The sequence below is a fragment of the Carica papaya genome, chromosome 2, assembly GCF_054855325.1.
Source record: "Carica papaya isolate Zhongbai chromosome 2, ASM5485532v1, whole genome shotgun sequence".
NCBI lineage: Eukaryota > Viridiplantae > Streptophyta > Magnoliopsida > Brassicales > Caricaceae > Carica > Carica papaya.
Window position 1 is genome coordinate 3,625,577 of NC_142310.1, and position 16,352 is coordinate 3,641,928.

The following is a 16,352-nucleotide window of genomic DNA, read 5'->3' on the forward strand; positions in this document are numbered from 1 at the left end:
TAGAAAGAGAAAATTAGTATCAAATGGTATGGCATATATATAATACATATGTATACACGCATATATATGCATATATATATATATGAATGCAAGAAACTACGGTTAATTCAGGGTATGTACAAGAACCAAATCTAGTTTTAATTGGAGAACATATTCTCTCTCTCTCTCTCTCTGGCCTAAGAGGTGAAAATCACCAGTTCCGTTCAGAACTGATACACATTGAATAAAAGATAAACCAAAAATTTCCTGTGAAAACCAAATTAAACCTCACTTTCTCCTCTCTCCTACCCTCTTCTAAACCCTTCCAAACAGTCCCTTAATTAAGGTACCATCTTAGCTTCCCAGGAAAAACCTAAACCTGCTTTCATGATTTTTCTGCTCCTGTGCCTAACCCCTGACTATTTCAGCATCTTGTGTGTACATCAGGGACTGTCTGCCACACCAGCACGACTTATATGAAAAGATCGTAATTGGCTTTCGTAGCCGAATGGGTTTGGTCCACTACCCGATAATTCAGTCAAATAGCAAGACAAGTTAGAAGGACGAGATAACGATTCTATCCTGCAGTATATCGTAAGTGCTTCCTCAAATGCATACCCAACAGGCAAGTACGTGACACATTCAAATTAGCAAAGTACATTCATTACCTCAAGAACTACAAGAATGTCAATATAAAAGGAGAAAAAAAAATGGTAATACTGTTTACATTAAGCATTTTAACCAAGATTATAATCAATTAAATACAATTGAATCTTTTCGAGTGGGAAAAAAGCTTATCATTAATGGAGCAAGAAAGAAAAAAATGCATCTTTTATGCAGTGGTATGTGTCGGATAGTAACGATAACTCACCACTCACTGGATCTAAAGAATCTGCTTCGACAAAGGAATCAGGGTAAAATGAAGGTTGCGGTCCACAAAACTTACTGTTTTTTCCTCTTTCTAAAAGTTCGTACAAAAGCTGCCACTTGTCAAAACTATTTTGCGCATCAAATCTTTAACAAAGTTGTAATTGCTCAAAAGTTTACTGGAGAAGAATAATTCCGGTAACCATGTGAAGGTCCCTTAAACCTCCGCACCAAGGACACAAAACAATTCTGCAAGGAAAACAAAACACAAGTTGGACATCTACAATTTCCTATAAAGCCCTATTTGCTTGCAGTCTAATGTGGATTCTGTTCTGCACTGACATGAATAACAAGCTCACTACTTGTTTTTTAATTTTTTTTTTTTTAAAATCTTGGAAGGCACTTCCTTTTCCACATTCATCAGAATAAATATTTCAATAAAACAAGTTATTTTAAATTACTTATCAACTACAAACTAAGAGACTTCCCAAGTAGATTACATATCAACAAAGATCAAACAGACTAAGTTGTGTGTATGCATAACAAAAAATTGCCTAAAAAGGGTGCAACGGTAAGGAAGATTGTGACTGTTACATACACAATATCTCATTCCCAAAATGTTCTGCCAAGGTTAATTTTTTCCTCTAAGCATAGCATAACATATGAGAATATTAGTGGCCGTAACAAACAATATGCGAGAGAGAAAAAGAAGCTTAGTCTGTTCCTATTCATTGCACAATTTCTGAAACAAACTCCTCATATCAGGAACTGAGCTCAATGAGTACATTGCTTACCAATCCTTAGATTAGTTCCCAGCATCAGGAACACAGCTCAAACATCTTCAGAGCCAACACTAGTAAAGTCTTATTGCCATCTAAAAGAATGTTATTTCTAATAATATGCATGATGGAGGACAAAAACAGCTTGCAAACAGTACTAAGAGAAAATTTATGGAGAACCAAAATTGGAAATCTCAAATCTCAAGAGTCAAATCAATACTCAATGTTTGTATAATAATGAATAATCTACCAAATAATTACCAAGGGTACCCTTTTTATAGGCATCAAAATGCAATCAAATAAGAACTTTTTAAGGGTAATTACTACCAAAGAGAAAAACAAGCTAATTAATTGAATGCCTGTACCAAAGAATTATTAAATTGGATCCCAATTACTATGAAATAATAAACGCACACCAATAATAAGCCTATAGATACTATTTACTAAATAATACATAAACATTACAATTACAAAAATTTCCCTTAGTATTGCACTATATCCACTTTAGTGTCTTCTCATTTTGCACAAGTATAGCTGACATTTCATGCAACAACTCTAACAGAAAAATGCAAGATACCACAGCCTTATGGATGGATGTAAACAATACCTGTATTTTATGGGGCAAGCTCATCCATAAGTCCAAATTTGGAATTACCTACAGAAATGGAGATAATATAATAGAATTAAGGACCCAAAAAGAAAACATAAAGAGAGATTCAAAAGAGCAAGACAAAGCATAGCAGCCCATAATATCATAAATAATGTAAGATTTGCAATTTGAGACTCTTTTAGTCTATTATTCCCAAGAGACTGTTGGTATATAGAAAAAAAATGCTCTTTTTCTGAGTTCCAGTACATGAAAAGAAAAAGTGAAGCCAAAAGAGTAATATGGACTGGCTATATGATTAAGCAACTTTCCAACTCAGAGAAGTAAAGCTGCATTTGGCACATTTCTCATTTTACTTATGCAGTTGGTACTTTTCCCATCCAATTCATAGTTAGTATCTAGTTTTAATTTGCATAGTAGCTTTAATGTGCATAGCTACAACATAATTTATAGAGTTACAGTTACAACTGCTCTCATTTTAAAATTCTTTGACAGTTAGAATTCAACTGCTACTCTGAAAAGGCAGGAATTAAATTCTCACTACCAATGGATTTAAGATATGGTAGTGGTAACTCATTAGCAACAAACCATATTCTAATGATGTATATTAGGATTTATATAAGAAATAGAACTACGAACTAAATGAGAATGAACTAAGTAAAAATTAAGATCTAGATGTGATCAGCAAAACATGCCATGCGTGTTTAACAACCAAGCATACAAAGCAAGATAGGAATCTCCTTTTCTTTTTCCAAAAAGAAAAGAAGAAAAAAAGAAGATGAAGATAGAATCATACATCTATACCGCGAACCCCGAGGGCAAAAAATCGATAAAATGCACCCACCAGCAGATAGGCTATGAAGAGACATGCAATACTGAAATCAAGCAATCAGTCAGTCATATTATCACATCCAAACCAAAACTGTTTAGCTAATAGCTTCTTTTTGCCAAAGGTTAAATAAGATACAAGATGTTAAGCCTCACATTGCTATTAAAGTACCAAACCAGGCCCATCCACTCCCATGAACAGTAGTAACTGTGGCGCAACCAGAGGGATGTCGCAGCACTGTAGCCTGCACAAGAAGTAAAATAAAAAAAACTGGAAGTTTAAAGTACGAATCATTCATACATCATTCAAGTTCCAGGAGGGGTCACTCTGTTTGTTTTCTTCTTTATTTGCACCTCTGCTTTTTAACTTACATTTAATTTTGAATGTGTCTCACAAACAAAAAAGTTCGAGGGAAAGCTAATTTCCTTTTTGGATCTGAAAAGAATAAATTCAAGAGAGAAACAAACAAAGATACCTATCAAAAAGACATCCCAACCGTAATGAACACTTGCATTACCCAACCAAACCGTAAGTAGGACTCCAACTAGTGATAGCAGCAGAGATGGCAACAAGGCAAATAGGTTTATCAGGGACTCACAGTCCCTTGCTTTTGATTAGGTGACAGGGCTGCTATGGTGAAGTTCCGGAGCAAGCTGGCAGCCTGCTCTCGAGATTGCAGCCTTGCCAAACTATGGTGGGGCTCTTTGAAGATAATGTCTGATTTTCAAAGATAAACTCTTGGTTTCTAGATCCCTATTACAGGACAGAACTCCTAGAAACTACTATGTAACTAACTGCTCCCTATTACAGTACAGAACCCCTAGAAACTATTTTATTCTAATCTCTAAATTAAATCTAACTATAATAGTTAATAGCTAAACCTATTTCGGCCCTCAAGGAAACCTACTATGTAACTAACTGCTCCAGCAATCTTCAGCCAGCAGAGTCCAATGGGAAGTGTTCTTCCCTTTGATTTTGCTGCCATGGTCTCACCCTCATTGGTTTTTCCAGTGAACGGATCTTACTGAACCTGCTATTCTAGAGATGTAATATTTCTTCTTTCCTCAAAATGAAGCTTGATCGCAAGTACTATAGTTGGATATTTCTCGAAGCTGTCATCTGCACTTTCCCAAGAAGCATCTGCCTAGGAGAGACCCACCAAGTGCACCACAAAATATTATTGTGTCCAATGCTTATTCTCTGGTTCAAGATGCCATGAGATTGAGGAATCAGTTCCTCCTTTGTGATTAGTGGCAGAGATGACTGTGCATATTTATCACCAAGGAATTTTTTGAGACGAGATGTGGAAAACCGGGTCCAGTCAAGACTCATTAGGTAATGCTAATAGGTAGGACAGATAACCGCTTTTTTCCACAATTTCAAGGGTCCATAAAATCCAAGGGCCATCCTTTGGTAGGGGCAATAAGCCAACATTGAGAAAGTGCCTTATGTGCCACAACCACAACAAAAGCTGAGGTGCCTTCCCAAGTTCCCAATTTCCCTCTGCATTGTGTGTAATCCTTGAACAGAGAGCGCCTAGCTTTCTGGAGTCAAAGATTGGTAAAGGGTTGACTTTGCCAGGTTCTAGGGGGGCTACTCTTCTTTTTTGTCGATCGAGCCGCTCTCCCTCATTCCACTCGTCCAGCCCTCTTCATGAACTTGTACATGCCACAAAAATAGTCAACTCTATTATCAAAGAAATAAGGAAACGGGCGACGATTTGGCACCAGATATCCGGAGGTGTGGAAAGAGCAGCTGTGAGAAGCAGAAAAACCATCAAAAAATGACGATTGTTCGTGGAGCTTTCCACAGAAAGACCCCTTGGTTCTGGCAAACGGATCACAATTACAGATACCTGGGAGCATACCGATGGAATGAACGAAATACGAACAGTTAACATAATATGGTCATAGATCTTAGGTTGTAACTTGATCATGAGCAAATTTGTTGATGTTTCACCCACGAAGTATGGAAAGTGCCAAACATTGGGAACGACCCGGGGAGGAGTTAGGAACAGGAACATCCGAACATTACTTTCTTCAGGCTTTCCTACATACTTCAGCAAAGGCCTCGTGATACTAGGAATTGGTTTGATTCTCATAATCATCCCGTGAACATCATCCAGTTCTCTATTTAGGCCGAGAAGAAATTTGTACAACCTCTTCTGTCCACAATTTGCCGGTAGTGGAGCCCATCTTCAAGACAGCTCCACCTTTGTTCCTCATACAAGTCGAGCTGCTGCCAGTTCTCCCTGTTGCAGGTTGTGGAGGATACACTCCAACGCGAAAAGTTTTTGTGTGTTGTCTATCTTTGAGAAAGTTCCATGGGCAGCATCTCAGATCTCCTCTGCCGTCTTGAACAGAAGAAAATTCTTTCCTATCTCATTCGTCATTGAATTCATAAGCCAACACATGATTATACAGTCTTCAATCTTCCATACCTGAAATCTTGGGTCATTTATGGCGGTGGATCAGCGACTCCTGTGAGGTGATCCTCCTTTCCTTTCCCACAAATAAACATCAGGATGGATTGCGACCAAGGCCAGTTCAGTTTATGTCCAATTATTGTTTCCTACTGAAACTTTTTCCTTTGGATACACGTTTCCGACTTTGAACTTTGGATCTGGCTGGTCATACCATATCTTTGGCATGTGAAGAAAGCTTTAGGTTAGAAGGATTTGAGAATCATGTTCAAACACCATGAACAAAAACTGAATTTTTTATTCGTTGTTTTCTTCTAATTATTCTGCAATTTGTAGCAAAATATCCAATTGGTATCCCTCAAAATCTGAAAAATATACTCAAAAAGAATAAAAGAAAGTTTCCACTTTCATAATTCTGGCATATATTTCACTATCTATTTTTTCCCGTCTTTTCACATCAGATTATATCTTTCCTCCTAAATTCTCTTAATATTTCTACACTAGTAGATGATAATTTTGTTCATCATAATAAGTTTACTTCTAGGGGTATCTAACCAAATTAGATCCCTATTACAAGTCGAGATTCTATATCATGTTTTACTCCAATTTCCAAGCTAAATCTAATAATAATACTCAACAGCTACCTAATTCCATAATTGGTTCTTAAGGAACGCTACTACCTACCAACTCCAGCTGATCTTCAGCCAACAAAGCCCAAAAGGAAAGTGTACTTCCCTCTGTTACTGCTGTTGTTGATCCCACGCTGACAGGTTTTTCAAATGGACCTCTCTTGCGGGATCAGTTCTTCTCAAGATTTAACAATAAGTTCATGAATGATTCATGTTTGAGCCACCTCAAGTTCATTTGATATTGGTCAACTCGAACTTGAGCATGAATTCAAGCTTGAAAAAGGTTCCTTTAGCTAAATGAGCCGAACTCAAGCTTGAAGGTATTTTGTCCAAAAGTTCATGAATCATCTATTAATAATTGAAATATGTTTTGTATATTTTATATACACAATATGTCTCTAAGATTAGTATGTCTTAATTGTATAGCAAATATATCCACACATTTTTAAAATAAATCAGGTAAATTGAAAGTTAAACGTGCTCTTTATCGAGCTCGATTAGTTTTCAAGATTGAGCTCAAGCTCAAGTTCATTCAGGCTTGACTTTTTACTGAGCTTTTCTTGATCCGATCTCAAACTATAGGTTTTTAAAATGAGCTGATCTTAAGCCAAGAAAAAGGTCCAAATATAGTGCATCTGTATCTAAAACTATTTACTCTTGTGGCCCAGAAATTATTAATTATCTTTAGCAACAGTAGGAGTACCTATTATTAAAAATATGAAATCAGGGAGAATAGACGAGTTTCTGGCTACTCACATAATTGCATCTGTCCAATTTCTCCAACACAAGCGGCCCCTTTGAGGTAAACAAAATAATGAAAAGAGTATTATGTCAATGAACTAGCTATAATCTATACAAAGAAACTTAAAATTATCATTTATGATATCATATTCCAGAAAAAAAAGTTCTTCACCTTAACTCCATTTGCATCACAAATAACAGATATAGAAAGGGAACAGTTGTACTTTGAACTTGAACCTGACATCTTCACAATAACACCCTTATGGGGATTCTCTCTGTCTGTCATGTTCATGATAGGAGAGCAAGATTAATATTCTCAAAGAGAAACATGGCAAATAACAGTATCAAGAAGAAGGAACCAAGGATAAGCATGCAAATATTATTAGCATTTCCCATGCCCCATTGATGAATTACACAACTTGCATTAGTAAATCACGCAGAGAAATTATGTTGATAAAGATTTCATGTTAAGTAGAATACTATATTAATTAAAATTCTAATAGTATAATTATATCATATAATTAGAGTTCAATTAGAATAAGAATAACTATTTCATATATATCTTCTAAGTGTAAATATAAAATATAATAAATAAAATTAAAAATTTACTTTCTCCAAAATTTTAATAATATCATAACCAAAATAAGACTAATTTTAGGATTCTAATTTCAGAGGTTTTTCAAAATCTTAAAATAACAAAATAAGTTAAATTAGTACTCACCTATCAAAAAATCCAATCTGACCAACCACCCAGACGGAACCGCCGCTCCTAACACCAGATTGGAGGAATCTCTGCCGCGCGTGAGCCACACGCGCCGCCGGTAGTGGAAGCGCGTGAACCCCACGCGCCGTCAAGAATCACCTCATTTCGGCCGGAATCGTGTCGCACGATCGTCACACACCAAGATCTAGCTCCTTTTTTGGCATTTCACACGCGATCCAACACAAATCACGCGTCGAGATTTCGGATTTCACGTGGCTGCACACATTCTGCCAATCTGCTGAACCGCGCCTTCCCGGCTGTTCCGCACCCTAAGGCAACTCCTTTAGACCTCCCGCACGTCACCCCACTCCGGCCGCGCATTGAATCGTGCTGCATTGTCAGACAAACGTCTTCCAGCTTTCTGCGCACCATTCCAGCTTTCCGCACACGGGACGTCCGATCTCACCATTCTGCATGCCAAACCGACCTGTTCTGGTATTCCGCGCCTGAGCCGAGCCGTCCGTGTTCGAGTTGCTGCCAAGCAGAGCCAGATATATTTATGGGGCTTTCAGCTTTTTTTTCAGCTTTCTGGTCCTTTTTTCACTCTTTTGGTACATATTAGAAGGTTCGTCTTTCCTTCATTACAAATCAATCCCGTAAAAATTTATAAAACTAATTATTTTACTTGATCGAAATGTTATTTATTGTTCATTAAATCTAAAGGATTGCACAGTTACATTACTGATGAAGTGAAAAAACCAAATGTTAATAGTTTAGAATATAATATATGGGACTATGAAAGTTTTTTAGTAATGTCATGACTCATTAATTCCATATAACCCTATATTGGCAGAACATATCTGTTACTAAATACTGCCGAAAAGATATGAAATGCAGCATCCCTTACATATTCACAGATGGGTAATGACGTTCAAATTTATAAACTCCAGAATAAAGTTCATGGCACAAAACAAGAAGAGATGACTATTTCTTAATATTTTTCTAAACTAAATGGATTATGACAGGAGTTAGATTACTATCAAGATTCCGATGCAGTCAAATTTCAAAAACTGATAGAAAGAGAACGAATTTATAATTTCGTAATTGGTTTGAACACCGAATATGATCAAATACAGGTCCAAGTGCTTGGCCCAAGTGCTTGGTAAAAATCATTTTTCCTTATTAAAACAATCTTAATCTTATATTCAGTAAGAAAAAAGTAGAAAAAATGTCATGTTTCATATTGTACAGTTGAGAAAACTGGATTAGTTGCTCAGTCTTATCAATCCAAAAATATACGGAAGTGTGATTATTGTGGCAAACCAAAACACATTAGGGAAACTTGTTGGAAGTTGCTTGAAAAACCAATTAGATGTCGGGGAGGAAGAAGAGGTAGAACTACAAGAGTTCAAGCAAATTTTGTTGAAGCCAGAGAAGCACCTGATTCACCATCCATTGGAGCATTTTCCATAAAAGAAATTCAAAACTTGAAACGTCTTCTGAGTCAACTTAACTCTTCATCAATTGTTGACGCATTAAATATGATAAAATCAGGTATTACTCATTCTATTTCCACTTTTGATAATTGGATTATAAACTCCGGAACTAACAGACACATGACAGACTCTTATAAAGAATTCTTAACCTATTTTTCTTTTACTAAATGGGATAATGTCCGTATAGCAGATGGGTCATACAACCCTATGTCATGAACAGATTTTATTAATTGTACTTCTACTATTATACTGTCTTCAGTTTTATATGTGTTTAGTTTTTCTGATAATCTTTTATCTATTAGTGATATAACTAGAGATCTCAACTGTAAAATTAAATTTTTTCTTGATCATTACATTTTTCAGGATCTTCAAACCAGGAAGAGCATTAGGACTGATAGACTTCAAGATGACTTATATGTCTTACATACACATCTAAACTTAATTGGAAATCAAGCAATCATTGGGAATAAAGAAGTCAATCTGTAAATACTACAATGGCACCAACAATTGGGTCATCTTTCCTTTTTTGTTTTAAAAAAATTATATTCTAAATTATTTAAAAGAACTTTCATAAAGTCTTTGTTTTGTGATGCATGCGAACTTGTTAAACATAAGAGTAACTCTTATCATTTAAATAATAATAGAAGTTTTGATCATTTTATTACTATTCACTCTTATGTGTGGGGATCTACTCAGAATACCTCTCTTTTTTGTCATAGATGATTTGCTACTTTTATTGATTTTTGTATTAGATTAACATGAATTTATTTGTTAAAAGTAAAAGGTGATGTATTTTCATGTTTCCAATCATTCCATAAAATGATATGTACACAGCTTGATGCTAAAGTTAAAATTCTGCGAACTGATAATGATACAAAATATATGAATAGTGGGTTTCGTGAAGTCAAATGAGATAATTCATCAGACAAGTTGTGTCTCCACCAATAAACAAAATGGAGTTGCTGAAAGAAAAAACAGACGCATACTAGAGGTAACTCGGTCACTAATGTTCACCATTAATCTACAAAGAGTTATTGGGAGATGCAGTTTCCTCAGCTGTCTATCTTATCAATAGAATGCATTTAAGGGTTTTGAATTTTAAAAGTCCTATAGAGGTTTTGTAAGGAAAAAATTTCTACATTATTCCCCCAAAAGTGTTTGAATGTATGTGCTTTCTTCATGCTAGAAATGTGGGTAAGCTAGAACCTAGAGCTCTTAAGTGTATATTTGTTGGATATTTTTCTATTTACAAAACCTACAAATGTTATCATATACTATGTACAAAATACTTTATAACTATGCATATTACCTTTAAGAAAAATGAGTATTACTTTAACTCAAACTCAACACTTCTTCAAGAAGAGAGTGAGAAGGAAGAAGTGATACCTAATTGGGTAACAATTGAGAGTCATATCCAAGAGGAGAATTCTATTGCAGAAGGTCTTAATCAAGAAGACAATATTAAACGTTTAGATAAACCAGACTTGAAAATGTATTCAATGAGAGAAATTTGAAAAAGCCATCATGCAGCCATTTCAAGATCACGAATCTTCTCTGGTTACAAAAGATACTGATGAATTATCTTTCTATTGTGATTTTTCAGATAAACCTATTGCTATTAGAAAAGAAACGAGAGCTTGCACTAAGTACCCTAAATCTAACTTTGTTTCCTATGACTCTCTATCTCCCTCCTATAGAGCGTTTGTCTTATCTGTTTTCTTTGTATCTATTCCACATGATTGAAAAGAAACTTTATGAGATCCTAAGTGCAAAAAAGTCATGATTGAAGAAATGAGAGCATTTGACAAAAAATAAAACATAGCAACTTATTTCACCTCCACAGGGAAAGAAAATAGTTGATTGCAAATGGGTGTAAAACACAAACTAGATAGATCGATCGAAAGGTACAAAACTAGATTGGTGGCTAAAGAATTTACTCAGATCTATGGGATTGATTATCAGGAGACATTTGCACCTATCGCGAAAATGAACACAATTATAATACCTTTGTCTTGGGCAACTAAGCTTGATTGGGATTTACAGCAGTTTGATGTAAAAAATGCATTCCTCCATAGAAACTTAGAGGAAAAGATATACATGAAAATTTCACATGAATTTGAAGATGAGAGAACGTAAAGAAAAGTTTGTCAATTAAAATATGGCTTACACGGATTAAAGCAGTCTCCAAGAGTATGGTTTAAACGATTTAAAAGAGTTATGATTTCTTTCGAATATCAACAAAGCAATATTGATCATACCCTGTTTATCAAATATCGTGAGGGTAAAGTCACTTTTCTCATTATTTATGTGGATGATATTGTGATGACTGAAGATGACATAAATGAGATGACTCGGTTGAAGGAACTTCTTGCTCAAGAGTTTGAAATAAAAGATTTAGAAAAATTACAATATTTCTTGAGAATTGAAGTTGTCAGATCCAATAAAATGATCTTTATTTCTCAAAAGAAGTATATCTTAAACTTACTAGAAGAGACTGTTATGATGGGTTACAAGCCGACATAATCACCTATTGAGAACAACCACAAATTGCAAGAACGTAGTAATACATCAGTTGACTTGGGAAAATACCAGAAACTAATTGAATGACTCATTTATCTCACATACCAAACATGATACAGCATATGCAGTTAGTCTTGTGAGCCAGTATATACATGATTATTATGAGACTCATTTACATGTTGTCTTCCGCATATTACGAAATCTGAAGTCTGCACCAGGAAAAAGTCTGCTCTTTTCTAAGCATGATCATCTTAAAATAGAAGTGTTTACAGATGCCGATTGGGTTGCATCCTTAGATAGTAGAAGATCAACTACAGGTTACTGCACACTTGTATGAGACAACTTAGTCACATGAAAAAATAAGAAACAAAGTGTGGTTGTCTGCTTCATTGCGGAGGCAGAATATAGAGCAATGACTCAAGGAGTATGTGAATTACTATGGTTGTAAAAACTAATGGAGTTAAAACTGCTTAAAGATGAGAAATTATCTCTGTTTTGGGACAATAAAACAGTCACTAACATTACTCATAATCCAGTTCAACATGATGGAATAAATCACATTGAGATTGATCGACATTTCATAAAAGAGAAGGTGGTTGGTTACTCTCTATGCTTATATCACGTATCTTCGAACGAGCAGGTGACTGACATTTTCACTAAAGAACTATACAACAAATCTTTTCAAAACTTGATTTGCAAGTTGGATACATGTGATATCTTTACGCCAACTTGAAGGAGAATCTTGATAAAAATTTCATGGTAAGTAAAATACTATATTAGTTAAAGTTCTAATAGTATAATTATATCTTATGATTAGAGTTCAACTATAATAGAGATAATTACTCTATATATATTTTCTAAGTGTAAACACAAAATATAAGAAATAAAATTAGAAATATATTTTCTCCAAAATCTTCAATCATCAAGAGGAAACTCCTATTACGCATATTCTAGCCAGGTTGAAATACCCCAAAATAAAAGGAAATATTAGCCTTACCAATGACATCAATTTTCGTGCTTGATACATGCCCTAAAGTTGTGCATACATCATAACCTGCAAACACCATACAAATCATTTTTTAAGCATGAAATGCTCTTCCACTTTTGTGTATTGCAATAAAGATATATGAAAAAGGAAACAAAAGACCAAGATTGGGAAAGATTTTCGTTGAAATTTAAAAGAAGATCAGTGCAAATGCACAAATTTCCAAAAATTTATCCATATGGCTTAGATATACATAAGCATATTATAAACTACACTTTCCAAAATCATTTACCTCCATTGTTGTTTGACACAAGTGCACTACATTCCATCCCGCAGCGTGATGGACCCCCACAACCCTATGATATAATGATGGAGTCAATAGAAAAGTAAGAAATTTGCGCTGACAATGAACCGAGCTAAATGTTGTCATTCTTCAGTTCACATTAAAGAAAAATATGACTCACAAAATTCCAGGAGCATTTACCATGCAGCCAACACATCTAGGTGGATCATGATTGAAAATCATTCCATCGCAAAGCTGCTCCAAAAAGTCAAATATATTCTAGGTCATTTTAACTCTCAAACTTTTATTAATCAAGTGAAGACCTCATAAATTAACCAACCAATATGTTTGAAAGTTACTCTAATAGTATCAAGTCCATATCAATATGTTTGAACTTTACATATGCCTTGCACAAACATTTTAAGTATAAAAATGGATGAACTACATATATGTAAATAAAAGTGAGCTAATGGGAAATAGATTGCATGTAAAACAGAGAAAAAATATGTAACCTGATGAAGCCAACCTGAAACCAGAGCACTGTTTCATTCCCTTGTACCTTATAAAACCTGAGGTAGTTTCACCAACAAAAGGTATCCACGTTGATCAGAACAAAATTAACGGAAGTTAAGCAAGCAATTCAGCTTTCACAAAACAACACAAGAAAAAAAGAAATAGTAGAACAAGCAACTTATCCAAATGCGATATTGCCTTACTTAACTGTTTAATTTGAAGTGGCTTCCAATATAAATAACACAATAATTAATCAATACTGCTATTACCCAAGAGAAACCCCTCCAACTATAACTGATTTGTCTAACAACAGGACCAAAAACTTCCTAAATTAAGGTCAGTAGACAAAGTTTTCTTAAAAAGAAAATTAGGAAAAGGGTCTATATTATAATTAAAAATTCGTTTTTAAAGTATTACCAAACTGGTTCCCCCAATTTTTTGGAACACTTGAAAGCCAGTAGTGGAGGAGGTGGAGGCAACCCACCACTGCCCCTCCCCCAATTAATCTTTAATTAGGGAGGGGCTGGGATCCCTCAAATACTACTCCCACCCTCTTCTAACCGTTGAAAGATATATAAATTTTCATATATGTCTTCACAATATCACAACATATTATATGCGTATATATTATATATATTCACAATAATCCTCCTCCTAGCTATGAGTGCTATATATATCTTCAGAAGAGAAAATATATTTGCCGCCCCGCTTGTGAATAATCCTGGCTCCGTACTTTTTACAGCAAGCTCTATTAGTAGAATAAATCTCACACTCAACAGAAAACCATTGAAACAAATAAGGAAATTTTCCATTATCATACGATCATTCATCAAAAACCCAAGAGAACTAAAAATAAAATAAAATAAAAGTGTAATGCGTATATTGATATTTTGGGACCAAGGAGTGCCCACCTATGTCCAAAGATTTACAAATCAATCGCAAGTGTCAATAAAGTTCCCCAAGTTCACCATTAAGTGAAGAGGATGAATAACAATATAAAGCAAAAAGCAAAAAGCAAAATAACAATAATAACGACGATAAATTTTTAAGCCAAAACTCAATCTGTTAAGAGAAATTCATAATTGATGAAGTACGAGTACGTACCCATCTTCGCTGAGTATGCCATGAGGGAATTTGGGCAGTGGAGTGGCCAAGCTAAAGTTAAAGAGCTTGTAACCGCTATCGAAACTGAGTTGGCATAAAGCAGGGTCCGAGTTAACTCGGTTCAGAGTGGTGAAGACAACGATGAGAAACCATTGCAGTAGTAAATCCCTTCCTATTCTTCCCATTTCCTCTTCCCAAAAAGATCAACCGACTTCCTCAGTTGAAAATCAAAACCCCTTTCTGATTTTCAAAGTTTAATTTTGATTTTCTGATTATTGTAAATTCATTGCTGCATTGAGATTTGAAGAAAGGTCCGTCCAAGATGGGAAATGAGGCAAGGCTGTGGGCTCTTGTGCGTACAGCCTTTACTCTGTCAGGAGCCTGGAATTTAAACTAAGGATTAATTACCAAAGCCACCACAACTATTACTTAATTGTATTTTGAGCACCTAAAGTTTGGAAAATTACTTGGGACGCCCGATTTGGCTCAGTTGAAAATTGTTATTTTTTATTTTTTTTTAATTATTTTCTTATCTTATAACAGAAGTCATACAAATTAAAACTCAAACCTTTATCAGAAGTACTAACTAGTAATAATATTTAATTTTTATAATTTATATATAAACTAAATTTTTAGTTCGTGCTATTAAATTTTAAATTTTTATTTTTAATTGAATGTATTTTATTCAGAAAGCATAATTAAATTTATTTAAATGGTACAAAATCATGTAAGATATTTTTTCTAATTGAAACTCGTTTAAAATATTTAAAGTTAATATTTTGATTAAAAATTTTATATCATATGTTTTTATTAATTGACTTTAAAATTCGAGATGTCTTATTTATTTTTTTAGCTTGTAAAATTCAATTATACAAAATTATTCGTCGAATTTATTATTTTACTATTAATTGGGTTTTTACTGTTAATTTTAACAAAAAAATTATTAAATATTTGAGGAAATGGTTAGAAAAATTCAAGGTAAATATGTAAAATTTGTTTAAATTGAAAGAACGTAAAAAAAAAAAAAAAAAAAAAAAAAAACTGAATTGATTTTTTTAAATCATTTCGACTTATTTGGTATGTTCAGTTTGATTAGTTGCAAGATTATTCGGTTTTTTTGTTAATTTTTTGGTTCTGAATTTACAAAACTAAATTAACAAAATTTGAATATGTTAATATCTTTCAAAATATTATAGCAATTTAGTTATATATAAATAATAAAAGTAAACAAAATATTAATATTATAAACATTCATTTTTGTTCAATCAAAATTGAACTGATTGGATTAAGTTTGATTAATTTAATTTTTGATTTAATCATTTATCCTTTATTTTTTAAAAAATAATAATAATAATTTCAGTGCATCAATTCTACATTCCTATACGATTTCTATCAATTTTAACATATTAAAAATTGTATAGTTCCCAATGCTATTTAATTTTAATATCATTACATCATAAACATTTCTTATATTTAAATTTAGATACATGAACCCGAATCGAGTTATAATCATTTAACGAAATACTTTTACTTTTAACACCTTTTTTTTTTATCATTGTAATAATCGTGATTGAGTTTTAAATTTGACATTTTTTTCACAATTTTATGTACAATTAATGTTAAGAATATATTTAACAGTGAAAGAGTAATGGCACAACACAATAAAATAGAATTATTATATTTATATTTGGTTTCCGAGGGACTAAAAAGAATAGTAAATTATTTTTGTTTTCAAATCATGTTTCGACAAACAGTATCATCGAGTATCATCGACAAACGGTTACAAATTGAGCCCCATAATACAGAATCGTATAGTTCTAAGCATTGAGTCTGCAACGAGACTGATTTATATCCCAAACTGTGTAATGTCCCAAACCCGAGATTTAAACAATACA

General features: G+C 33.8%; 1 protein-coding gene across 1 annotated transcript; it reads right to left on the bottom strand.

Annotated features, from left to right (window-relative positions):
• Positions 1-626: 626 nt before the first annotated feature.
• Positions 627-14,831, bottom strand: LOC110819184 (autophagy-like protein). Its single transcript, XM_022048280.2, has 11 exons — positions 14,458-14,831; positions 13,367-13,409; positions 13,042-13,095; positions 12,850-12,913; positions 12,570-12,626; positions 7,026-7,132; positions 6,869-6,907; positions 3,217-3,305; positions 3,029-3,107; positions 2,233-2,280; positions 627-1,095 (listed from the first exon to the last, which is right to left on the bottom strand). The coding sequence occupies exons 1-11, from the start codon at positions 14,640-14,642 to the stop codon at positions 1,015-1,017; spliced, it is 846 nt and encodes a 281-aa protein (XP_021903972.1). The 5' UTR covers positions 14,643-14,831; the 3' UTR covers positions 627-1,014.
• Positions 14,832-16,352: the final 1,521 nt, after the last annotated feature.